The sequence below is a fragment of the Mesocricetus auratus genome, unplaced genomic scaffold (genome assembly GCF_017639785.1).
Source record: "Mesocricetus auratus isolate SY011 unplaced genomic scaffold, BCM_Maur_2.0 Super-Scaffold_100010, whole genome shotgun sequence".
NCBI classification, from domain to species: Eukaryota; Metazoa; Chordata; class Mammalia; order Rodentia; family Cricetidae; genus Mesocricetus; species Mesocricetus auratus.
In genome coordinates, this window is record NW_024429194.1 from 65,900,758 (window position 1) to 65,925,732 (window position 24,975).

Below are 24,975 nucleotides of genomic sequence, written 5' to 3' on the forward strand. Positions count from 1 at the left end.
CAGGTGGTTGAGGGCTACCACATGGGTGCCAGGAACTGAACCTGAGTCCTCTGCAATAGCAGCAAATACAGTTAACCAGGGAGCCATCTCTCCAGCCCCATGGTAGGGCACACCTTTAGCTCCAGAACTCTGGAGGCAAAGACAGGCTGATCTCTGTGAGCTCAAATGACTTTGGTCTACATAGAGAGTTCAAGGCCAGCCAAAGCAACATAGTCATACACACACACACACACAATTTGAGAGGCCACAGAGATAGCACAGAGGTTAAGAACATTTGGTGTCTGCCCTTCCAGAGGACCCAGGTTTGTTCCCTAGCACCCATATTGAGTGCTTGAAGACACCTGATACTCTAGCTCCAGGGGATCTGACATAGTCTTTGGTTTCCATGAGCACCCCCCACATAGAACACTTACATATACACATAATTTTCTTTCAGCCAGCTGTGGTGGTGCACACCTTTAATTCTAGTATTCCGTAGGTGGATCTGAGTTTGAGGCTAGCCAGGGCTACATAGAAAGACCGTGTATCAAAAAACAAAACAAAACCTTTAAAGAGTGACTTTATTATTTCATTAGTGTATGGATGTTTTCTCCTTTGACCACATGGGTCCCAGAGATCAAACTCAGACTGTTGGGGTTGGAGACAATAAGTGCCTTTATCAAATAAGCCATCTTCCTGACCCAGAATCTGCATCCTTCCAGAAGGTCTCTAGAGCCAGACGGTCTTCATAGTCCATGCATGGTTTTGTCAGAATTCTTTTCTCTAAAGTGTACATGGCACATCCATATTGTGACAGACTGAGTGCAGCACTGACATGCAGACAGAGCTGCCAGGTAGACAAAACTGTCAACTTGTATTACTCCCTTTCCAGTGTGGAAAGTTACTCTTCACAAGATGCTAAATTACCATGTAACAAGCTCATTAGTATTGCAAATTGATAAGTATACATTTTTAAAATTTTAATTTCTGTAGCAATATACATTAATAGGTCTTATTCACATAAATAAAACCTCATTTGAGATCCTTAATGATTTTTTGCTGTTGCAGAGACATCAGGCTGGTTTGAATGATTTGCTCCAAGTTTTAGGGTATTTGTTCTCTTCTTTGCTGATTAGTCTAGAGAAGTAGGCACTCTGAAAGCTACTTGTGTGTGTGGTTGTCAGAGGCCTCAGGAGGCAGTAACACCTCTCTGACTTTGTTTGAGACAGGATTTCTTCTGTTGACTCTGGTGTAAGCCCTGCTGGCTGGCCCACCAGCTTCCTGCGATTCTCTGGGTTCCATGATACTGGCATGCAGGGATACTGGATCCAGTTCTTATTTAAGTTCAGGTTGTTCGACTTGTGTAGTAAGTGCTCCACCTGCTGAGCTGTCTCCTCAGCCTGAAAATTACTTCAGGTGGGGGTGAGGTGGTTGAGTTAGGATCTTGCTGTGTCGCTCTTGCTGGCCTAAAATAAATGGCAGCTTTCTTGTTGTTTTCTGTGTGCTGGGATTACAGCTTTGAGCCACCATGCCTGACCTGAAAGCTGTTCGTCTCACCCACTACTTCAAGATGCAAGTCTAGTGGGTCAGCCTGGAGGTGATATGTACCTGCACCATGGAAGTGACTTCACTCTGCCTTTTCTCTGTTCCCTTAGGTTAGTCGGTGTGAGACCGTCTACTGCTTTGCTCTTCAGGGTTAACAGTTCTGTTGCGCTTGTGGTTTGCTCTTCTATTAGTGGTGGTGGGTGTGAGCTCTTCACAAGCAGTCAGTCTAGACGGTGCTTCTTAATCGATGTCTTCTGGCAAGTAATACAAATAGGCAGCTTACACTGAGACATGTATCTTGGCTCTCAGGATGGTCTATGGGGCTGGGAAACTTGGGGTCACTAGGTTAATTATGCTGCTTTAACCAAATAGACAATAAGGTAAGGTAGGGAGGGTGATGGTGTGTGTGCCTGTGTGCAACCTCGGGTATATTTCCTGGGGTTCCATCCTCCCTGAATTTTTGGTACAGGGTCTCACTGACTAGGAAGTTGGTCAGTAGGCTAGGCTGACTGGCCAGAAAGCCCTAGAAATTTGACTGTCTCCACCACCAGTGCTGGTATTACAAGTGTGCACCACCAAGCCTGTAGGTCAGAGGATCTTCACACTTGGAAGGCAAACATTTTACCATTAGATTATCTTCCCAGTTGCCCAACAGTAGTGGCACACACCTTTAATCCCAGCATTTAGAAGGCAGAGGCAGGGAGATCTTTGTGAGTTTGAGGAGGCCAACCTGGTCTCCAGGAAAGCTAGGCTACACAGAGAAACCCTGTCTCAGGGGGGAAAAATTTATCTCCCCAGTCACAAGTTTTACTTTTCTTTCTTCCTTCTTTCCTCCCTCTCCTCCTTAAAGACAAGGTCTCACTATGTATCCTGGTTGGCCTGGAACTTGTTATGTAAATCAGGCTGGCCTCAGTTCTTCATTGTACCCTGAACTAATGCAAGCAAAATTGACCTGTGCTAGCTCTAGGGTATCGAGTTCATTCCAAGGTCAGGTGACAGTGATGAGGATCTTAGCTCTACTGTGAATAAGGTGCAGACTTCCCGTATAACCCTGCTGAGGGTATTAGTGGCACCAAGACTGAGGTCATCTGTTCTGGTGAAAACAATAATAGCTATGCCTTGAACACAGGATCTTCATGAGATTGCAGGCATGTGTCACCACTCAAAGCAAAGTCTCATGTAAGCCCAGACTGCCCTCAGACTTACTAGGTAGCTAAGGATGAACATTGAACTCCTAATTCTCCTGTTTCTCCCTCCCATCTAGTGGGATTACAGAGAATTCTGAGGTTCAAGCCCAGGGTTTGGTACTTAGTAGGCACATTAGTCTACCAACTGAACTATATATCCTGATTCATTAAAGGCTATTTCTAATGAATGTTTACTAACAGGTGCCAAACTAGGCATGCATCTTGTCATTTCATCTTTAAAATAACTTTGGGAGTGGGGTGGGGGGCAGCAAGATGGCTCAGAGGTTAAGAGCACTGACTGCTCTTCCAGAGGTTCTGAGTTCAGTTCCAGCAACCACGTGGTGGCCATCTATAGTGAGATCTGGTGCCCCTTCTGGCATGCCGGCATATATGCAGGCAGAACCCTGTATACATATTAATCAATCAATTAATTAATTAAATTTTCATTGTGGTCTGGTGGTGCACACCTTTAATCCCAGCACTTGGGAGGCAGAGGCAGGCTCTGTGAGTTCAAGACCAGCCTGGTCTACAAGAGGTAGTTCCAGGACAGTCTCCAAAGCCACAGAGAAACCCTGTCTCAAAAAACCAAAACCGGCTCGTATGTCTGAGGTTTTGAGGCCAGCCTGCACAATATAATTTCAGGCCAGCCAGGGAGACTTCTGCCTCAAAAACAGCAACCACAAAACCTTGGTGAGATGGAGAGATGGCTGAACACTTATAGCACTTCGAGTGTTTATTGCCTTTCCAGAGGAGCCAGTGGGTCCCTAGTGCTTGTGTGGACAACTCACAAGCTCTTGTAATTCCAGTCCCAGAGTCTGACATATCTGACTTCTGTGGGCACAGAATTAAAAATATTTTTTTCTTTTGGTTTTTCAGTGTAGCCCTGGCTGTCCAGGAACTCAGACTGGCCTTGAACTCACATAGATCCTCCTGCCTCTGCCTCCCAAGACTGGGATTAAAGACGCTTGCCGCCACCACCCAGCTGACAAATATTTTAAAATAAGTAAATAAATTAACCATTGATAGATGTTCATTCTGTGGGCATTTGACTTCCTTAAGGCTTCTCGGATACTTTATCTAACTCCAGGCCTAAGCTTTATTCACCTTCAAGTGCCCTTGCGTTGAGGAAGTGACTTGGGTAAGGGCTAAGAGCAGGACCCACAAAGGCTGTTTTCTGCTTTGGGATCTTCATACAGTTATGTAACTACGAGAATTTGATAGGAACCTGTCAGTCTCTGGTTCGACATGGACTCAGCGAATGCTACTTAATCCCAGATGGAAGCAGAGATCCAGTAGAGCAAGTCACATCTAGACCAGTCAGCTGGTCACTGAATGTTATTGTTAGGGTTCCTGTGTTCTAAAACACTATAACCAATAGCAACTTGGGGAGGAAAGGGTTTGCTTCAGCTTATACTCCATAGTTAGGGCAGGAGCTAATGGTGAAGCCATAGAGGGGCGCTGCGTATCGGCTCACTGAACCTTAGTAAATAAAATAAAAATGTTGTCTATTGTAACACAAGTTCTAATAGGTCTTCATAATAAAAGCCTGGAGTCAGGTATTAGGGGGTGAAAGCTGAAAGATCAGAGAAGCAAAGCTGTCAGCCACTAGAGCTCTTACCTCTACAGAATCCTTAGGCTGAAAAAAAGACGGAGAGCCTGTCTCAAGATATCATTACAGTCTATTATCTGTGTTAACAGAGACTTTGAACATAAGCCTGGGGGTTTAATAGCAAATAGTAATATAGCACTACCACCTAGGTGGAGAAAGCACATTATAGCTGTGGCTAAGACTGTGCTCTGAGCCAGGCAGTGGTAGCCACGCCTTTAATCCCAGCACTCGGGAGGCAGAGGCAGGCGGATCTCTGTGAGTTCAAGGCCAGCCTGGTCTACAAGAGCTAGTTCCAGGACAGCCTCCAAAGCCACAGAGAAACCCTGTCTCGGAAAAAAAAAAAAAAAAAGACTGTGCTATGAATAGTGTTTGCCTGGAATTTCCATAAAATAAAATCAGTGGGCCAGGTGGTGGCAGCTCATGTCTTTAATCCCAGCACTTAGGGGGTAGAGGCAGATGGATCTCTGTGAGTTTGAGGCCAGCCTGGTCTACAGAGTGAGTTCCAGAACAGCCAAGGATACACAGAGAAACCCTGTCTCAAAAAAGCCCAAAACAATATAAAATAAAATAAGTCTTTGCCTGGGGTTCTTTTTTTTTTTTTTTTGGTTTTTCGAGACAGGGTTTCTCTGTGGCTTTGGAGGCTGTCCTGGAACTCACTTGGTAGTCCAGGCTGGTCTCGAACTCACAGAGATCCGCCTGCCTCTGCCTCCCGAGTGCTGGGATTAAAGGTGTGCGCCACCAACGCCCGGCTTGCCTTGGGTTCTTTATAGAAGAAAAAATAAAATATCTCTTTATAAATTATTTATCCTTATTTTATGTGCATTGGTATTTTCCTATATGTGTGTCTGTGTGAAGGTGTCAGATCCGCTAGAGCTGTAATTACAGTTATGAGCTACCCTGTGGGTGCAGGGAATAGAATCCTCTGGGAGAGCAGCCAGTGTTCTTAACCACTAAGCTATCTCTCCAGCCCCAATAATAAAGTTTTCTATTCTCAATCCTCAGAAATAATAAATGCTGAACTGGGGACTTGGTTCTGAGCCAAGAAGAGGGATCGGTGGTTAAGGGCTTGTCTTGAGGGCCTTTGTTGATTCCCCAGAGTCCACATAAAGCTGGGCAGTGCAAGCACTTCTGCAATCCCAGTGTTCCTGCAGTGGGGTAGAGTTGTTCACAGGCCCACTGTGTGCATTCACAGTAGCAAACAACAAAGGTGACTCTGTCTCAAACAAGGTAGAAGTCAAAGACCAGCATCTGAGGTTGTCTCTGACTCTGCAAGTGTGCCATGGTGCGTGTACACGCATATGCACATACACCGTGCATTTCTAAAAAGAGGAGGTGGAGACAGTCAGATTTCTAGGGCTTTCTGGCCAGCCAGCCTAGCCTACTGGACAACTTCCCAGTCAGTGAGACCTATACCAAAAATCCAGGGAGGATGGAACCCCACCATGCCTGGGTCCAGTCCACCATTTTAAAATAGGTCTCTTTAAGTGCGTCAGTGGCAGAGTATGAAACCAAATAACAAATTTCTAGTTCCTAGTCTTATGTTTCTCACATTAATTTCTTCAGATAATGACCTAGTAAACTATATTTAGAATTGAACCTTGGATTTTCTGTTACAGATTTATTGCCAAACCCTGTGCACTCCATGTTGGCATCGAAGATAGTGTTCTCTATCGGGTCGAATCCAATGACACCCTTGAGAAGGTGTTCATATCTATTACTAAGGTAAGTAAGCAGAGAACAGGAGACGGAAGTCACATGAAGGTTGCCGTGTCATAGAGCTTGTAAGAAAAGGTCCGGTAGGAGGCAATGCTTCTTCCCGTTTGGCTGTGTGCTCTGCACCTCTGTGGAGAGTATTAGCCCGTACTCACTACTGTACTTCACACACCTGTAAGTTGTACTCCTTAGCATCTAGGTCTGCCTGAACTCCTCTACCTAAACACAGGTTCTGTCTTATTTTCCCTTTTCTTGCACCAGCTTCTAGTCAAGATGAGTGTGTTTCTAGTGGCCTTTGCAATTTTTGGTTTTGGTTTGGTTTTATTTGGTTTTAACATGTATAGGAATGTTTTGCCTGCGTGTATGTAATGTGCCCTACATGTGTGCCTGGTGCTGATGGAGGCCAGAAGGGCATTGGATCTCCTGAAATCTGAGTTACAGATGGTTGTGAACTGCCATGTGGGTGCTGGGAATTGAACCCAGTTCCTCTGGAAGAGAAGCCAGTGCTCTTAACTGCTGAGTCGTCTCTGTAACTTCCAGTTTATATTTTGAATGTTTTTTTGTTTTTGTTTTTGTTTTTTAAAGACAGGGCTTCTCTGTATAACAGCCCTGGCTGTCCTGGAACTGGCTTTGTAGACCAGGTTGGCCTCAAATTCATAGAGATCCACCTGCCTCTGCTTCTGGAGTACTGAGGTTAGAGGTGTGCACCAACACCCAGCATTATTTATTTCTAAAACTTAATTTTGGAGTTGAAATTAGAAAAAATAGAACCATTTTGTGTGTGTCTGTTGTGTAAATGAAAATGCAAATGATAGTGAAAGTATAAGATGCTAAGTTGCTCTAGAATTGACATTCTTACTGTATAGAAGTTTATTTATCAAGATGTGTAGCGTTTGACACTGGAAAAATGTTTGTCTTAAACTAATAGTGTGATATTTTTATTTGTAAGTTTATTAGAATAAAGTGGCTTTGTTTAAAAATGATTGGGGATAAGACCTAGAAAGGTAAATACCATTTAACTCACTGTAGTTGTCACCTCTTTGCCACTTAACTTGTAAATTGGGAGTTTGTGGAAAAAGGGTGTTCTAACTCTGATTATACATCTACAGTATCCTGATGAGAAAAGGCTGGAGGGCCTATCAAAGCAACTGGACTGGGATGTCCGAAAAATTCAATGCTGGTTTCGACATCGGAGGAATCAGGACAAGCCTCCAACGCTGACTAAATTCAGTGAAAGCATGTATGTGTGCGGAGGGGAGTAGAGAGCCAGGGGTGGGGTGTAGCCACACTGTTTAGTTCACTGTTAGGATAGTAAAAACAGACTCAATGCTCAAGATAAAATTTAAAAAGCCAGGTTGGAGCTGACTCTGGCTTTTTAGATATCAGTTTTGTTCCAATGTGCTATCCTGATTCTCTAGCCTGAAAGAAGAATGTTTAAGAGTGCATTTATCTAACCTCTACTCTTTGCTCACCCAGGTGGAGACTCACTTTTTATTTATGTGTGTTCTGCTACGGAATTAGATTTCTCTGGTTGGTGAGTCTAAACTCTTTCTGTCCTCTCATTGGGATCTACAAGTGTCTAGATGCCTCAGTTTCTAGAAGTAAACATTAAGTACCTTCAGCTGTTTGTATTGCTTTTTGAGATAAGGCTGGCCTTGACCCTTCTCCCTCAGCCTCTGCACTGCTGGGTTTTACAGGTGTGTGCCACCACCACTCCCAGTTTACGTAATTACTTTTCCTTAAGTTTTTCTATTGTGCTGCATAGTCTCAGTTTAAATGCAGTTTATAGACAATATAAATCAAGGATTATATATATATATTATATATATATATATAAAATCTTCCTTGGGTTTGACTTCACTAAACTCAAGACTTAACAATTTTCCTCTGTTCTCCCTTGGGGGCTGGAGAGATGGCTCAGAAGTAAGAGCATTGGCTGCTCTTCTAGAGGTCCTGAGTTCAATTTTCAGGAACCAGATGGTGGCTCTCAACCATCTGTAATGAGATCTGGTGCTTTCTTCTGGTGTGTAGGCAGACATGCAGATGGAATACTGTATACATAATAAATATTTTTTTAAATTGTTATTTCAGGAGGAAATCAAGTTGATAACCATTCATGTATTTGTTTTATTTTGAGATGCAGTCTCCTATGTAGCACTGGCTGGTCCTGGCACTTAGACCAGGCTGACCTGAAACTAAGTTATCCATTTGCTTTTCCTCCAAAGTACTAGGATTAAAAGTTCCTGCAATCACCCACCTCACCTCTCCTGCTCTCACTAAAACATACCTCACCAGACTTTCCCTGCCCCCTCACTGGAATTGCACAGCTCCGGTGGTTTATGTGGTAGCTGGGGAGCCTAACAGGTCCTCACACTTACATAGGAAGTACTTCACCAACTGAGCTCTCACCTTGTCTCCCAAAATTTTGTTTGTTTTAAGACAAGCTATGAGAGTGGTGGTGGAAACCCTGTCTTGAAAAATCAAAAAGAAAAAAAGACTCTCATTATGAATTCCAGGCTTGCTGTGAACTCATGCCAATCCTCCTGTCTCAGCCTCTCAAATACTGGGATTAGAGGCAAGACACTTATCATGCCTGGTTTGGGTTTTGGATTTTGGGTTTGTTTTGGTTTGGTTTGGTTTGGTTTTTCGAGACAGGGTTTCTCTGTGGCTTTGGAGGCTGTCCTGGAACTAACTCTTGTAGACCAGACTGGCCTCAAACTCACGGAGATCCACCTGCCTCTGCCTCCCGAGTGCTGGGATTAAAGGCATGCACCACCTCCTAACTTCTATATTTTAATTTTTAAAAATTGCAAAAATAAATGTAAATTTTAAAAAGGAAGAACAAAACAAGGGGGCTGGAAAAACACATTAGAAAGAAGGGGAAAGAAAAAAGGAACTGGAGAGACACTCAGTGGTTAAGAACAATTGCTGCTTTTCTAGAGGAACTGAGTTCAGTTCCCAGCACCTGTATCATGTGTCTCACAACTGCCTGTAATTCTAGCATAGAGGGATCCAACACCCATTTATAGCCTCTGTGGGTGCTGACATGTGTGTGACAAGTATACACATAAATAAAAAAATGTAAAGATATAAGCTGTAAGAAAAGAAGAACAAAGTAAATTAAAGAAAAGAAACAATCAGCGGTAGAAATTGTAAGTGTGGCTCACTTAGTGAAGTCCTGGATATGATACCCAGGACTGTGGGTTGAGGGGGGAGAAATTAATGAAATAGTCATTAGACAAATAATGGATAAAACCAAATGTCAGTTCTCCAAAAGGTTCAGTTGAAATTAATAACTCCACACAGGTGCAGTGGCATCTACCCGTGATCCAATGCTCAATCAACTAATGCATGAGGTTTGGGAGTTTGAAGCCATTCTAGACCCCATCTCAAAAAGAAAAGAAAATAGATAAACTATAGATGGGGGAAATATGAATTACTAATATACAGGGACTGTCACTATAGACCTTCTGGATCCTACTGAAAGGACATAAAGATAGTGTTGAGCACTTTAAAAATTAAACATTTGCTGAGCCTAGTGGCACACACCTTTAATCCCAGCACTTGGGAGGCAGAGTTAGGTTGAGAAATGGTGTGCACTCTTTATACCTCTGTGCCATCTCTCAACCCAAGCCCCTGAATTTTAAAAGATGGGTTTTTAAACTATGGAAGTGTATTTGTCTATGCACATGAGTGCAGGTGCCTGAAAATGCACACTATTCTTGTAGAAGATCTGAATTCCATTCCCAGCCACCCATACTGGAGATTCACAATCACCTGTAAGATTAGCTCCAGGGGCCGGGCGGTGATGGCGCACGCCTTTAATCCCAGCACTCGGGAGGCAGAGGCAGGCGGATCTCTGTGAGTTGGAGGCTGGGCTGGACCAACAGCCTCCAAAACAATATAGAGAAACCCTGTCTCGTAAAAACCAAAAAAAAAAAAAAATTAGCTCCAGGGGATTTGACATCCTTTTCTGGCTTCTGGGCACGCATTCACATGCACAAACCCACAAGGATGGGTGGGTGGATGGATGGATGGATGGGTGGATGGATGGGTGGGTGGGTGGGTGGGTGGGTGGGTAGTAGGTAGGTAGGTAGGTAGGTAGGTAGGTAGGTAGGTAGTTTTAAATCCTTCTTCACAATTTGGGGCTAGGAAGTTAAGTATGTTGGGTCAGGTGCTTCCAATGAGAGTGTGAAGACCTGACTTGGGATCCCTAGGGCCTCTGTGGTACAGGCTGGCCTAGAACTCAGAGCAGTCTTCCTGCCTCTGCATGCACCACAAGACCTAGCTAGTCTTTGGTTTGTAGTTCAAGTTGGTCCAGAACCCACTGTACAGCCAAACTACTCTCCAACTCAAAATCCAGTACTCGAGAGGCAAAGGCGGGAGGATTTCTGAGTTCAAGGCCAACCTGAGCTAAATGGTGAGACTGTCTCAAAAACAGAGCGAGGTTTTTTTCTCTTTTTGCCTCATCTTCTGTTGTGATGGTGATTTGCTTTGGTTTTTTTGTTTTTGTTTTTGTTTGTTTGTTTGTTTGTTTTTTGAGATAGACTCTTGCTAGGTAACCCTGTCTGGCCATTAACCTACTTTTTGGTTCAGACTGGCCTCAAATTGACATCACTGCTTAAGCCTCCCACATGCTGGGATTATTGGTGCACCATCACATGTAGATTTCCTCTTTCTTGTACCCTAGCGTATAGAAAAAGACTATATAGGGTAGATCTTGTAACAGTGTAGGGAACTAAAGGCCAAACTGAATTATGTTTTTTTCCTTAGACACCTTGGTTCTGGGACACTCGACAGTGCTGGCAGAACTATCCATATCAGGTAGGATCTAAGTTGTTTCAAGACTATGTGTGTGTAAGGTAGGGTGGATGAGAGTTGACTGTCAATCCAGGACAGGTAGCCAGGCATAGTTCCCCAATACTGTAAACCAGTCCTTTTAAGTCATATATTGCAGGTATCTATATCCAGGCCACTAGCAGAAATTCCTTAGTGAGGTTTAGTCTAGGTTATGCTTCTGCATGTCCCCATTGTACTGGAAAGAAAAGCAGTTCCCTAGTGTTAATAAGGCCCTTCCTGAATCTGATCTCTTCTCTTTTAATCAGGAGCTCTTAGAATCCTCATGAGGGCATCTTGATTCTAGTCTATGCTTTAAAAGTATCAGGGAAAGGAAAGACTGATGGAAGAGGGGAGGCCTAAGGGAGTTCTGTCCAGAACCCCAGATGCAGCACTGACAGGATTGTGGTGTGCATGTGTTAGCCTTACGTCATCTCTGGAAGATGAGATCCAAGGTGAGCTTACAGACGCACAAAGGAAAAGGTTGGCGTCTCACTGATCCAGTCTCAGCCATTGCAGAGCTTGGGAAACAGTGAAGAAGAAAAGGACTAAATAGTGTGGGTGCTACAGAGATGGGGTGCACCTGCCTAGCTGCTGTTGTAGCTGCTCTTTTCTCTTCCAGCCACTCTCAAGAGAGCTTTATTACTACTACATCATGGAACTGGCCTTCTACTGGTCTCTTATGTTTTCCCAGTTTATAGATGTTAAAAGAAAGGTAAGTTGTCAGCCCTTGCTGCTTTCTATCAGTCACTACCATCTATGGTCACTACCGTCGTGATGCACTCTCCCTCATGTGAGAGGCTGGGTGTGACAGGACTGTCACCAGCTTTCCATAATGTTTCCAGAAATGAAACCTAGCTAGTGATGGAATGTGTTTAAGGTGGTCAGGACACTGGGGAGAACAGCAAGGCCACAGATAAGCATGTCCTGTTCTTTTGTATCAAAGCTCAGCGAATTAGACAGAACTTGGGGTACCAAGGCCTGATTCAGAAAAAGGCTTGATTTTAGAAAACCAAGATTCAGGGCTGGAGAGATGACTCAGGTTAAGAGCACTGACTGTGCCGGGCAGTGGTGGCGCACGCCTTTAATCCCAGCACTCGGGAGGCAGAGGCAGGCGGATCTCTGTGAGTTCGAGGCCGGGCTGGACCAACAGCCTCCGAAACAATACAGAGAAACCCTGTCTCGTAAAAACCAAAAAAAAAAAAAAAAAAAAGAGCACTGACTGCTCTTCCAAAGGTCCTGAGTTCAATTCCCAGCAACCACATGGTGGCTCACAGCCATCTATAATGAGATCTGGTGCCCTCTTCTGACATGCAGGCATACATGCAGACAGAACACTGTATGTATAATAAATAAATAAATCTTTAAAAAAAAGAAAACCAAGATTCAGAAAAGACTTACCTCTATATTATATTATATTATATAACCCGTATTATATTATATTATATAACCTGATGGGAAGGACAGAGCCTTCATATCCACTTCCTCCTCCCACTGTGTGTTTCATTGGGGAGAGAAGTGTGTACTAAGTATTCCAGCTCCAGCTGCTTTTGTTCCCCTGTGACCACAACCCTGACAGGAGCACTCTGAAGATAAAAAGTTGCTTTTGGTTCAGTGTGAGAATTTCCTCCATCATGGCAGGGAAAGTATGGCAGTAGCTTAGTTCATAGCCACAGAAGTAGTGGTGGGACCAGCTATGTCACTGAACCAGGAAGCAGGGAAAGAGCTCTAGGAGCCATAGCCACTGGCCTGATACAGTCTTCCAAGGCCAGCTACCTAAGCTGTGGCCAGCTGGGGCCTACCATTCCTCAAGCCTCCCAAGACAGTGCCACCACCTGGGCAAAAGTCACCCGGAATGCAAGCCTGTGGGGAGGGCACTTCACACCTAAACCACATCTAATAATTATTTATATGTAAAATATGTAAATTTATACAATGTATAATATATAAGTAACATATTTACTTATAAAACTGAGATTTCCTTAGTTTTAATTTTGCATGTGAGCCCAAGGAGGGAAAAAAAGATGAATTGTTTAGCTAATCAGCAGTTCTCCAGCACTTCTAAGGTCCATTTTGGTTCTGGGTATGTGTCTGTGTGTAAGTCTGTCCAGATGTCCACAGAGGCCAGAAGATGGTGTCAGATCCCTTGGAGCTAGAGTTAGAAGCACTTGAGAGCCACCTGCATGGGTGCAGGGAGCCAAAATGCTTTTAGTCACTGAGCCAAGGGAGCATTGGGTCAGCATGCGGCATTCCCACAGCCTCTCCTTTGCTGCCATTACTTTCTAGGACTTCCTGATCATGTTCGTGCATCACTTGGCCACCATTGGGCTTATCACCTTCTCTTACATCAACAACATGGTTCGAGTGGGAACCCTGGTTATGTGTCTCCATGATTCCTCAGACTTCTTGCTGGAAGTAAGAACTCAACATGCTGCTCATCATTCCTCTTTCCCTTTCTTGACATGTGAGAACTGACTTTCTCCCCAACTCCATTTTTTTCTTTTGTCCAGGCTGCCAAGCTGGCCAATTATGCTAAATATCAGCGGCTCTGTGACACCCTCTTTGTGATCTTCAGTGCAGTTTTTATGGTTACTCGTCTAGGAATCTATCCATTGTGGTAAGTGCTCAAGGCTGTGAACTGTGGTAGGTATCTAATGATACCTCTTGCCAATCTAGTTTTTCTGTTCTGTTCTTGCTGGTCAAATGCTAAGAACCCCAGTGCCCTGCCTTTCCCTTGAGTTAGGCTGAGCCTTTGAAGCTGCCTCATGCAATACTTCTAGTGAGCCAGATGTGTGCATTATTTACTTCTGGATTTTCATGCTCATTTCTGCCAGCAGCTTTCATCTGTGCTTAAGTCACTCATCTCTCCTTTACCCTTTTTGCATTGGTTACAGGGACTCTCACTTTTCTTGCTTTCATCTTGCCGTATGCCCTCCTCCTCATCCTGACCAACACAGACATGTGCACGCATTTCCCTCTATACTCATTACCTAGACTATGAAGCTAGTGACTGTTGAAAATTTTGTTCAGTCTCAGCAAATCAACCACTTACTGCTTTCTGTACCTAAGAATCTAAACCATTCCTAGGATTATAGTCCTGCTGCTGTCCCAATGTTGTGAAGCCGCTTATTTGAAGTGATTAATAGTAGGGAACCCCATCTCTTCCTCTTGTCTCAGAAAGTGGACACACCATAGGCTCCTCTGTTTACTCATTCATTCCCTGTGAAAGAAGGTCTCTGTTATTGCAAAGAATGTGAGTGTGTGGAAGGGCACAGAAGACTGTCCTGGGACTCAGCTTCCTCTGCCTAACTGACCTCTAGAGTTTGACTGTTGTCTCCTCCTCCTAGGATTCTGAACACAACCCTCTTTGAGAGTTGGGAAATGATTGGACCCTACCCTTCCTGGTGGCTCTTCAATGGCCTTCTCCTGGTCCTACAGGTTCTACATGTCATATGGTCTTACCTGATTGCACGAATTGCTTTTAAAGCCTTGATCCGGGGAAAGGTAAGGCTGATGCATCCTTCTTACTTTGGACCCTGTAGAAGCATGGCTATTACTCAGCAGATCTCTGTCCAGCCTGGGGACCCTCAGCCACATGAGCCCCATAGTCAGGCAAGATATGCAGCTCAGTCACTAGAATGGAACCTGGATTTGGTCCAGGACCACATAAACCAGGCAAAGTGGCATATGTGTACCTGTCATCCTTTGCCACATAGTGAGTTTGAGGCCAACCTGTAAAACTTGACATCATATCTCAAAAATAAGCAAAAAAGAGTGGCTATTGATGTAAAGCTGAATATAGGACCTGGGAAGCCAGATGGTCGGATGGTGTAGGAATGAATAGTATGGTAGTTCACTAGCTATTGTAAGGTGACCATGCTGCAATGCACAAAATTGGTTTACATTAGGAACTAAACATCTGCCTCACTGTCTGAAGCAAGAGTCTTCAGTGAACATGTGTTTGGTTTTTAGTGCACAAAACACAAAGATACCCCTGCCTTTTCAGACAGTGTTGGAGGCTGAGCCCAGGGCCTTGTGCCTGGTGAATAAGCATCCTGCCACTCAGCTAATTCCAGCCCTGAGAGGTACCACTTAATATAGAACATAATTGAAATTTGAAGTTCTAAAGCAGTCACACTGTGCTAAGCCAGAGCACTGTCAGTTATGCAGAATCCCAAGAGGGATGGGCTCTGCTAGAGATGTTAGTTCCAGATTTATCTCTTGTCATTGCTCTTGGTGGCTGTAATTGGTTTCAGGACTTGTGTGGTGTGCTATGCCTATATTGTAGCTACTGGACATCTCTCTTCTCCTCTGCCTTTCTTTCCTGACTAGGTGACCTACACAGGAGGGATTAGACGCAGACTCTGTACCTTCTGCTCTCTTTTCACCTCCTTCCTCTTTTGTGTGCCTGGTGGGAGCTGGACAGTTTGTTTCATCCTTTGCATGTAAGTGCATCTATGCTTCTCGTGTTGAGAGAAGCACCTGTCTGGATGGGTTCTCCTTCCTGGTCTGTCTGTCTTAGAATGTGCTCGCTTGCCTAACCTATGTGACTGTGGTTGACTGGAGCTGAAGTTACCAGATTCCTTCCCTGAGTTACATTAAAGACTAAGTCTAGTCTAGACTTAGTCTTTAATGTGTTTTGCTTTTGAGCTTTTCCACCTCAGATCTGGAGACATTGTGTCCTCTGGTGGAAATTCCCTAGACATCATGATCACAGTTCTCTTCAGTTACGAGCCAACAGCTGCAGTTACTGCAGTCACAGAACTCATCTAAAGCAAATGCCTTTCCTTTATAACAACAGCTGGAGCCACGTCCCTTCACACAGTGCTTTTTTATTTTTATTTAAATTAGAAACAAGCTTGCTTCAAATGTTGATCCCAGCTCCCTTTCCCTCCTCCTCCTCCCCCTCCCCCTCCCACCCAGTCCCCACTCCACTCTCCAGGGAGGGTGAGGCCCTTCATGGGGGATCTTGAAAGTCTGTCATATCATCCAGGGCAGCATCCCTCCACGTGGAATGGGCTCCCAGAGTTCATCTGGATGCCAGGGATAAATACTGATCTATTGCCCGAGGCCCCAAAGAATGCCAACGCCTCCTCACTGACACCCATGTTCAGGGTTCTGGATCAGTCTCATGCTGGCCTCTCAGCTATCAGTCTGGGGTCCATGAGCTCCCCTTTGCTTAGGTCAGCTGTTTCTGTGGGTTCCACCCGCCTGGTCTTGACCCCTTTGCTCATCACTCCTCCCTCTCTGCAACTGGGTTGCAGGAGTTCAGTTCAGTGTTTAGCTGTGGGTGTCTGCCTCTGCTTCCTTCAGCCACTGGATGAAGGCTCTAGGATGGCATATAAGGTAGTCATCAATTCATTATTGGGGAAGGACATTTAAGGTAGCCTCTCCACTATTGGTTAGATTGCCAGTTGGTGTCATCCTTGTAGATCTCTGGACATCTCACTGGTGCCAGATCTCTCTTCAAACCTATAATGACTCCATCTATTATGTTATCTCTCATCCTCTCCTCTGTTCTTTCCCCAACTCAACCTTCCTGCTCCCTTATGTCCTCCTCTCCCCTCCTCTTCACCCCCTCTCCTTCTCCCAGCTCCCTCATCCCCTCAGGAGATTGTCCCGTTCCCCATACCTCTCTTAGGCTCCTCCACAGTGCTTTTAAAGCAGTGCATGCACCATTGTTTGTGTGTAGGGTCATCATCCTAAGGCAGGGTTCACTGGTTCCCTCTCCTTTATTTTTATGACCCAATATAGAAAAATTTGTGCAGAGTGACTCATTGGAAAACACGACCCTAATCCAAACCTTACATTTGGAAATACAAAAGGCAAAGTCAGAATTGGGAAGGCTCTCCATACTGGCTGCCCACCTGTCTTTGACTTTAGTGTCCTAGGGATGCCAAAAACTTGATGCTGAGCCTGGTGATAGCAGGTTCATGGGTCAGTTTGGTGAATAAAGCAGAACTCAGGATAAACAGGGTGAATAAATGTAGTGTCACAGTCATCAGAAGATAAAACCATGACAGCAGGCATTTGTATTGGCCTTCCCTGTTCTTTATGGTAGAAGATGGGAAAGGTGCTGGAGTTTTCCTCACACCTATATGGGGACTCAGCACATGTTTCTGGGTTTTTTGTTTTGTTTTGTTTTTTTAAGATTTATTTATTGTGAACACAACATCTTGCTTCCATTATGTCTGAACACCAGAAGAGGACACCAGATCTCATTACAGATGGCTGTGAGCCACCATGTGGTTGCTGGGAATTGAACTCAGGACCTCTGGAAGGGCAGTTAGTGCTTATAACCTCTGAGCCATCTCTCCAGCCCATGTTTCTGTTTTCTTAAGGTGTCCCTTAAGCAGCTGTAATGGCATAGATGAGAGAAAAAGCAGGCAAAAACCTATTCACAGTCGCAGTCCAGATATTTTCAGTTAACTGTCACCTTAACATAGACTAATCAGAAAGTGTCCAAAAGTAGTCTTTCTGCCCTGTTATTCTATGGGTAGCAGCATGTTTACTACCTTTGGTCCTGTCCTACTCAGGTGTCTAAGGATGATCGCAGTGACGTAGAGAGTAGTTCAGAGGAGGAAGATGAGACCACCCACACAAACAACCTCTCTGGTCGCAGCTCCAGCAATGGTGCCAACTGCGTGAATGGCCACATGACAGGCAGCCACTGGGCTGAAGAGCATGGGACTTGTAAAGCTGTTGGCAACCCACTCTTTGGGGCCTCCCCACATCTACAGTCTTGTGACTAGAGGGACTGCAAGGCTCTGAGGACCAAGGAACCAAACAGTTTCATGTTGTCAAGAAACTCTGCTGTTGCCGGGCGTTGGTGGCACACGCCTTTAATCCCAGCACTTGGGAGGCAGAGGCAGGCGGATCTCTGTGAGTTTGAGGCCAGCCTGGTCTACAAGAGCTAGTTCCAGGACAGCCTCCAAAGCCACAGAGAAACCCTGTCTCAAAAAACCAAAAAAAAAAAAAAAAAGAAAGAAAAGAAAAAAAGAAAAAGAAACTCTGCTGTTTTGTATTTAATGCCCCCTGGTCCTTTCAGTAATGTTATTTGCTCTGTGTTTGTCTGTTTTTGTTTGTTTGTGCATTATGCATATGGATGAGTTTCATCGACTGGGTTGGGGCACAGTTCTGGACCACTAGGCATTGCCTAGTCACTTCTGAACGCATTTCCAGCCCAGCATTGGCTGCATCTTGAATTATGCTGTCTCCAGACCATCTACGTCCTTGTCTCACAGCTCTTGAGGCTCTAAGTTCCTGGTCCATCTAAATAAATATTCAGCTCCAGGCTTTGGGAACAGTTCTTATGGAGCAGGAAGTAGTGTTTCATCTGATAAGCTAGATACCCAGAATCACTGTGGCCTCTAGCTACATCCCCTTCCCACCACCTGATAGTGACAGGGACAACTACTGATGCCCTGCTCTTTACTCAATGGTACGTAGGGAGGGGGGGTGGGAGAGGATGAGCTGAGATATTGAGGGCAGCAGCCACTGGGTGTGCTGTTAATGGTTTTATACTATTGTTTACTCTTCTGTAATTAAAGTGTTTCAACCCTCCTCTACTGTCTTCATCTCTTTAGTAAGTGTCTCTAATGCCCAAGTTAAATTTGGAGTTAGTTTTTGGAAACAGGGTCTGCAAGTCTGGCCTCAGACTTGACATCCTGCTACCTGAGCCTCCTCAGTACTTACTAGCATTACAGATTTTTTTTTCCTCCTGGGGGCTGGAGAGGTAAGTTAAGCAATTAGGAGCACAAGCTACTCTTGCAGAGGACCTAGGTTTGGTTTTTAGTACCCACCCACATAGGGCAGCTCAAAACTGCCCATAATTCCAGTTCTGGGGATCTGATGCGCCACAGTCCCCCGCATGGGTGTATGTAGACAGTTTCTTTCCCACCTCGTCCCACAGCTGTTTAGCCCCAAATAAACACACAGAGACTTAACAATAATTAGAAACTATTTGACTGATGGCTCAGGCTTCTTATTGGCTAGCTCTCTCTTAGATTAATAAAAATGGGTTAATAATTGTGTCCACGTGGTTTTATCTTACCAGAGAATGTCTGGTGTGTCCTATCTTCCTGGTAGCTACACGATGTCTTCTTAAGACTCTCTGCATCCTTTCCCCAGAATTCTCCTCTTGTAGCCCCACCTGTACCTCCTGTCTGGTTACTGGCCAATCAGTGTTTTATACATCAACCAATAAGAGAAACATCTGCAGAAGGACATCCCCCATTAGGTGTACACACAGACACATAAAATAAGTCTTTTTTTTTATTTCTAATTCAAGAGGCTCTTGGACATTCAAAATTTTTGTGCATGCTAAGAGGAATTAGCCAGAATGACTACATCTTTGAGCTTCATGTTTTAAGAAGTGACAAGTTTAATTGGTGTGTTGGCAGTTTTATGTCAGCTGGACACAATTATAGTCATTTTGGAAGAGGGAACCTCAATTGAGAAAATGCTCCAACTGTATTGGCCTGTGGGCAAGCCTGTGGTGCATTTTCTTGATGATGGATGGGGGAGGGTACAGCCCATGGTTGGTGGGGCCGTCCTTGGCCTGGTGGTCCTGTAAGAAAGCAGGCTGAGCAAGCCATAGGGAGCATGCAAGTAAGCACCACTCCTCCATAGCCTTTGCATCAGCTCCCACCTCCAGGGTCCTGCCCTGCTTGAGTTCCTATCCTGACTGCCTACAGTGATGAACAGCAGTGTAGAAGTGTAAGCAAAGTAAACCCTGTCCTCCCCAAGTTGCTTTTGGTTGTGGTGTTTCATTGCAGCAGCGGAAACTGACAAATGGCCACAGCAGCATTGCTCAGCAGAAAAATGAGAGTTTAGTGAGACGCTAAGACATCCTTAGAACCTATTCTCATCTCACCACAGAGCTAACGACTTAACATTAAGTCATAAATGGGTCTGCCATGTTTTCTTAGCTCTCTTTTTAGGTCTGTTAGCCCAGGGAGAAACTTGTCCTAATCCAGATCTTTCTCATGGAGTAATTATATTCCAGAATAAATTTTCTGCTTAGTGGTCATTTAAATTACAAAAATATCTCTAGAGGCTTTATGTACATGGAGATCTAGCTAGCATGATGGTGAAGAAGGCTGAAAGGTGTGTGTCTTGCTATAATGCCTGTGATCCCAACACTCGGGAGACTGAAACATGAACTGGAGGCTAGCCTGAGCTACACAGTAGAGACTTCGTCAGAATAAAAAAGAAATAAAGTGGCACTGGAAAGATGTTCTGTGGTTAAGAGCATGGACTCCTCTTAGGATTTCTCTGTGTATCTTTGAGGCCTATCCTGGCATTTGCTCTGTAGATCAAGCTGGCCTTGAACTCACAGAGTTCACCTACCTCTGCCTCCGGAGTGTTGGAATTAAAGGCATGAGCCACCACTGCCCAGCCAGAGAGGCCCCTTCATCTTTGCTTCCTGGCCACTGTGATAAGAGAATGTCTGTCAGGCCTGGAGAGAGGGCTCAGAGGTTAAGAGCTTCCAGAGGTCCTGAATTCAATTCCCAGCAACCACGTGGTGACTCACAACCATCTGTAATGAGATCTGGTTCCCTCTTCTGGACTGTGGACATACATGCAGACAGAATACCATATACATAATAAATAAATCTTAAAAAAAAAAAGAGTCAGGACAGCCTGTAGTAGTCAGCTCCTTCCACCACTGGTTTGAGGGATCAAATCAAGTCATCAACACAGTATTTTTTTTTCCTGTTGAGCCATCCCACCAGCCTGGGGAGTTATTTTACTCAGTAGAGTAAACACCTCTCAGTAGAGGGTGTTTTCTATATTCTGGGTGCTAGTACTTGGTTTTGCTTTATTGTTCTGTGTGATTGTATGCATGTACATACTTGTATGCATGATTGGCAGATGTCAAAGGACAATTTTATGGAGTCTGTCCTCACCTTCCATCTTTACATGGTCCTGGGCATTTAAGTCAGGTCCCTAGGCTCAAGCAGCCAGCACCTTTACCTTCTGAGCCATTTGGAATTTGGTGGTAGTTAAAATTCAGGGTTGTGTGCAATATCGTGCACACATTTCTCCAGAGAAATCCCAGACAGATGGTGTGTGTGTGTGTGTCTGTGTTTTGCCTGCATGTATGTTCTATGCCCCACATGTGTGTGTGGGGGCAGAAGAACTGGAGTTACAGAGTTACAGATAGTTGTGAGCCATCATGTGGGTGCTGGGCATCAAACCCAGGTCCTCTGGAAGAGCAGCAATGCTCTTGACTGCTGAGTCATCTCTCCAGCCCCGAAACCATTTCAACTTACCTGCAGAAGAGGACAAGTTGGTGTTTCACAGACTACACCGGAAACACTTGTAAGCTTTCAAATTCATATGAGGTGGGCCAGGGTTTAGAATTCCCCAGCCTCTAGTTCCACAGCCCAGGCAAGGAAACATCCTTGCTTTTTCCTTTGTTGAACAAGCAGTTTTGTTTCTGTTTTTAATCTACTCTCTTCAGGGCTGTTGTTCTTTTAGTGTCTCCATTTTAACCAATGGGTCTCTGTAATCAGCTTCCTCCATGTAGCTACTAGGTTTTCTCTGTGTAGCCCTGGCTGTCCTGGAACTCACAGATATCAGCCTGCCTCTCTGAGTGCTGCAATTAGAGTTGTATGCCCCCATGCCTCGCTGAGTTTATTTTTATTTTATGTATAGGGGTGTTTTGTCTGTATGTATATCTATGCACATGTGTGCCTTATGCCCAGGTAAGTCAGAAAAGGGCATCAGGTCCCGTGGAAGTAGAATCACAGACAATGTGAGCTGCTGTGTGGGTGCTGAGAACTGAACTGAGATTCTCTGAGACATCTCTTTACCCCAATTGTCTATTGAATTCAAACCAAAATCCTTAGGTTACTTTGCCTTATCCTCCCCCAGGTGCTACGTAAGTCATATCGTCATCTTAGTTTCCCATCCTGTCTTTTCTGTCTCTTTCTTGGAAGCTCAGCTATTTCTAGATGTTTGTCTCGGTATATTTTAGTCTGCATTAATACACACCTACTTCAAGCATAATTCCAGCCCTTTTCTGCCCAGCTAAGTTCTAGTTCTGTTTTTTTTTGTTTGTTTGTTTGTTTTCATTGTTTTAAACTTCATTTAGGGTGCTGGAGAGACGGCTCAGTGGTTAAGAGCGTTGTCAGCTCTTGCAGAGGACCCGGGTGTGGGTCTCATGGCACCCACATGGCAGCTCACAACCCTCTGGAACTCTAACCCCAGGAGATCCCATGCCGGTCGCTGGCCTTTTTAAGGTCCTGCAAGTACAGGGTACACATAAACCACTGTAAGCAAATAAATGAAAAGTATTTATTAAGTATTTAGGGATAAGGTCTCACTCTGTGGTCCAGGCTAACCTCAAACTCAGAGACAAACCTGCCTCAACCTCCTGAGTATTCCGACTTCCACACAAATAAGTGTGGTAAGACATTTTAAAAACCTCATGTTGTTCTCAAGGTGAAGATAACTTTTTATAAATGTCCTAAAGAAATATAGTAGCTTTCTGTTTATCCTTTTTGCAAGAAGAGAGGGTGGAACGTTCACTACGGACATTCTCACATTGGTCTTCATGTGGCTCTTTCAAGCGGCTTGCTTGACCTTGCTATCAAAATGTACTTGACAGCTGTTTGGATGCATCTCTGTAGGCTCTGTGGGTTGTTTTGTTTTCTTTTTTTCTCTTACAAAAATTTTAAATTTGCCAGGTGTTGGTGGCGCATGCCTTTAATCCCAGCACTCGGGAGGCACAGGCAGAGGAGCTCTGTGAGTTCAAGACCAGCCTGGTCTACAAGAGCTAGTTCCAGGACAGCCTCCAAAGCCACAGAGAAACCCTGTCTTGAAAAAAAAATTTATTATTTGATAATTTTAAACACATCTAGATCATACCCAGCCCAAATCCCTCTTCCCATTACCCTGGACAGTCTCCAGTATACACACCTCCCACCTTCACATTTTTGAAATATTTTATCTGTGTGTATGAGTGTTTTGCTTGCATGTGTGTCTGTGTACCATGTGCTTGCCTGGTGCTGGTGGAGGCCAGAAAAGGCCATTGGATCCCCTAGAACTGGAATTACAGTCATGAGCTACCATATAGGTGCTGGGAATCAAACACCAACCCTCTGGAAGAACAGTCAGTGTTCTAACTACTGAGCCATCCTTCCTAGTCCCTTATTTTTCTTTTCTTTCTAAAAAATTTTTACTTTTTGGCTTTTTGAGACAGGGTTTTTCCATGTAGCCCTGGCCTTGAACTCAGAGATCCACCTGCCTTGCCCCCAAGTGCTGGGATTAGAAGTATGTATAGCCGGATGGTGGTGGCGCACACCTTTAATCCCAGCACTCGGGAGGCAGAGGCAGGCGGATCTCTGTGAGTTCGAGGCCGGGCTGGACCGACAGCCTCCAAAACAATACAGAGAAACCCTGTCTGGTAAAAACCAAAAAAAAAAAAAAAAAAAAAAGTATGTATCACCATGCCCAGTACTTTGTGCTTTTAAATATATACATTTATACATTTTGTGTATATATGTGTACAGGCACATGCATGCCGCATGGGAAGGTCAGGGTCAGTTCTTGCCTACCAAGCAGGTCCCAGAAATCAATTCTTCAGGCTTGATGGCAAATATTTTTACCCACTAAGCCATCTCATCAGCCTCCTCTCCTTTTTATAAGCTACAGTCTAATTAGTGCTGCTAGCAGAAACAGTAACACCTGTTACAGTGGCCACACCTCTAAATAAAATTACTTCCCTCCTTCAGCAGCCATCAAGTGCCAGGAGTCCCCCCCACTATCCCCTCCCCATCCGAGCTGGATGCTGACTGGTTTGATCGTTGATAGCTGAATGAGAAACAACTGACCCAAGCTAGTGGGTGCTAAATGACTCTGGACTGACAGCTGGGGAACCTACATAGGACCGAACTAGGCCCCCTGAATGTGGTGACAGGGAGGCTTGGGCAGTGGGACCAGGAGCTATCCCTAATGAATGAACTGGCTGTTTAGAGCCCCTTTGCTATGGAAGGATACATTGTTCAGCGGGGAGAGGGGTGGGGGCTGGTCCTGCCTCAACGTGGTGATGAGACAGAATTCCTTGATTGCCCTTGGGAGACCTTACCCTCTCCGTGGAGCAGGCCTCAACTCCATTCACAAGGCAGCTAGCTACCCCGTAACAGCCATGCTATAATTATGCGGGCAGGCACCTCTTGCTTGACATGTGGGTACTATTAACACACCGGGTTGGGCTGAAGAGATGGCTCAGCAGTTAAGAACACTGGCCGCTCTTCCAGAGGACCCAGGTTCAGTTTCTGTTGTTAATGTTTTTGTTCTTTTGGCTTTTTGAGAGGCCCACTACCCAGCTCCCAAAGAAATCATACAGAGGAGACTTATTCTTAGCTGAGTGCCCCACCTTAGCTTGGCTTGTTTCTAGCCAGCTTTTCTTATCTTAAATTAACCCCTTAAATTAAATCCCTTTGGGGTTTTATCTTTAAATTATTTTTAAATTGATTAAATTAATCCCTCTTGGCTTTTATTTATTTATTTATTTATTTATTTGTATATCTTCCTTTCCTTCTTACTCCGAGGCTGGCTGGGTGGCTGGCCTGACACCCTCCTCCTTGTTCTCTCAGCTCCTTCTATTTATCCTCTCTGCCTACCAGCCCCGCCTACCTTTGTTCCTGCCTCACTATTGGCCATTCAGCTCTTTATTAGATCATCAGGTGTTTTAGACAGGCAAAGAAACACAACTTCACAAAGTTAAACAAATGCAGCATAAACAAAAATCGCACACCTTAAAATAATATTCTTCAAGTTCCCAGCACCCACATGACAGTTCACAACTGTCTGTAGCTTCCAGGAGATCTGAAGCCCTCTTTTAGTCTCCAAAATCACCAGGCATATAGGTAGTGCAGACATACATATAGGCACAACAGCCATACATATAAAGATTAAAAGAAAATGTGGGCTGGAGAGGTGGTTCAGAGGTTAAGAACGCTGACTGTTCTTCCAGAGCAGTTCAATTCCCAGCAACCACATGGTGGCTCACAACCACCTGTAATGAGATCTTGTGCCCTCTTCTGGCCTACAGGCATACCTGTATACATAATAAATAAATAAATCTTAAAAAAA

General features: G+C 44.5%; 1 protein-coding gene and 1 non-coding gene across 4 annotated transcripts in view; both read left to right on the forward strand.

Annotated features, from left to right (window-relative positions):
- Positions 1 to 18,432, forward strand: part of Cers5 (ceramide synthase 5) — a 28,817-nt gene extending 10,385 nt beyond the window's left edge. Inside the window, exons 2-11 of one of the 3 annotated variants that reach the window (XM_040753828.1) lie at positions 5,937 to 6,042; positions 7,143 to 7,273; positions 7,510 to 7,567; positions 10,807 to 10,857; positions 11,492 to 11,584; positions 13,156 to 13,284; positions 13,380 to 13,486; positions 14,217 to 14,373; positions 15,202 to 15,314; positions 17,406 to 17,584. In XM_040753828.1, the coding sequence (XP_040609762.1) occupies positions 5,937 to 6,042; positions 7,143 to 7,273; positions 7,510 to 7,567; positions 10,807 to 10,857; positions 11,492 to 11,584; positions 13,156 to 13,284; positions 13,380 to 13,486; positions 14,217 to 14,373; positions 15,202 to 15,314; positions 17,406 to 17,433 (973 nt within the window). In that variant the 3' untranslated portion in view covers positions 17,434 to 17,584. Of the gene's footprint in view, positions 1 to 1,478; positions 1,635 to 5,936; positions 6,043 to 7,142; positions 7,274 to 7,509; positions 7,568 to 10,806; positions 10,858 to 11,491; positions 11,585 to 13,155; positions 13,285 to 13,379; positions 13,487 to 14,216; positions 14,374 to 15,201; positions 15,315 to 17,405 lie in introns of those variants that run through there. The other 2 variants (XM_040753829.1, XM_040753827.1) reach the window with 2 other exon arrangements.
- A 3,855-nt stretch (positions 18,433 to 22,287) lies between these two features.
- Positions 22,288 to 22,418, forward strand: LOC121142995. The gene has a single exon (XR_005880138.1).
- The last annotated feature ends 2,557 nt before the right edge of the window (positions 22,419 to 24,975 follow it).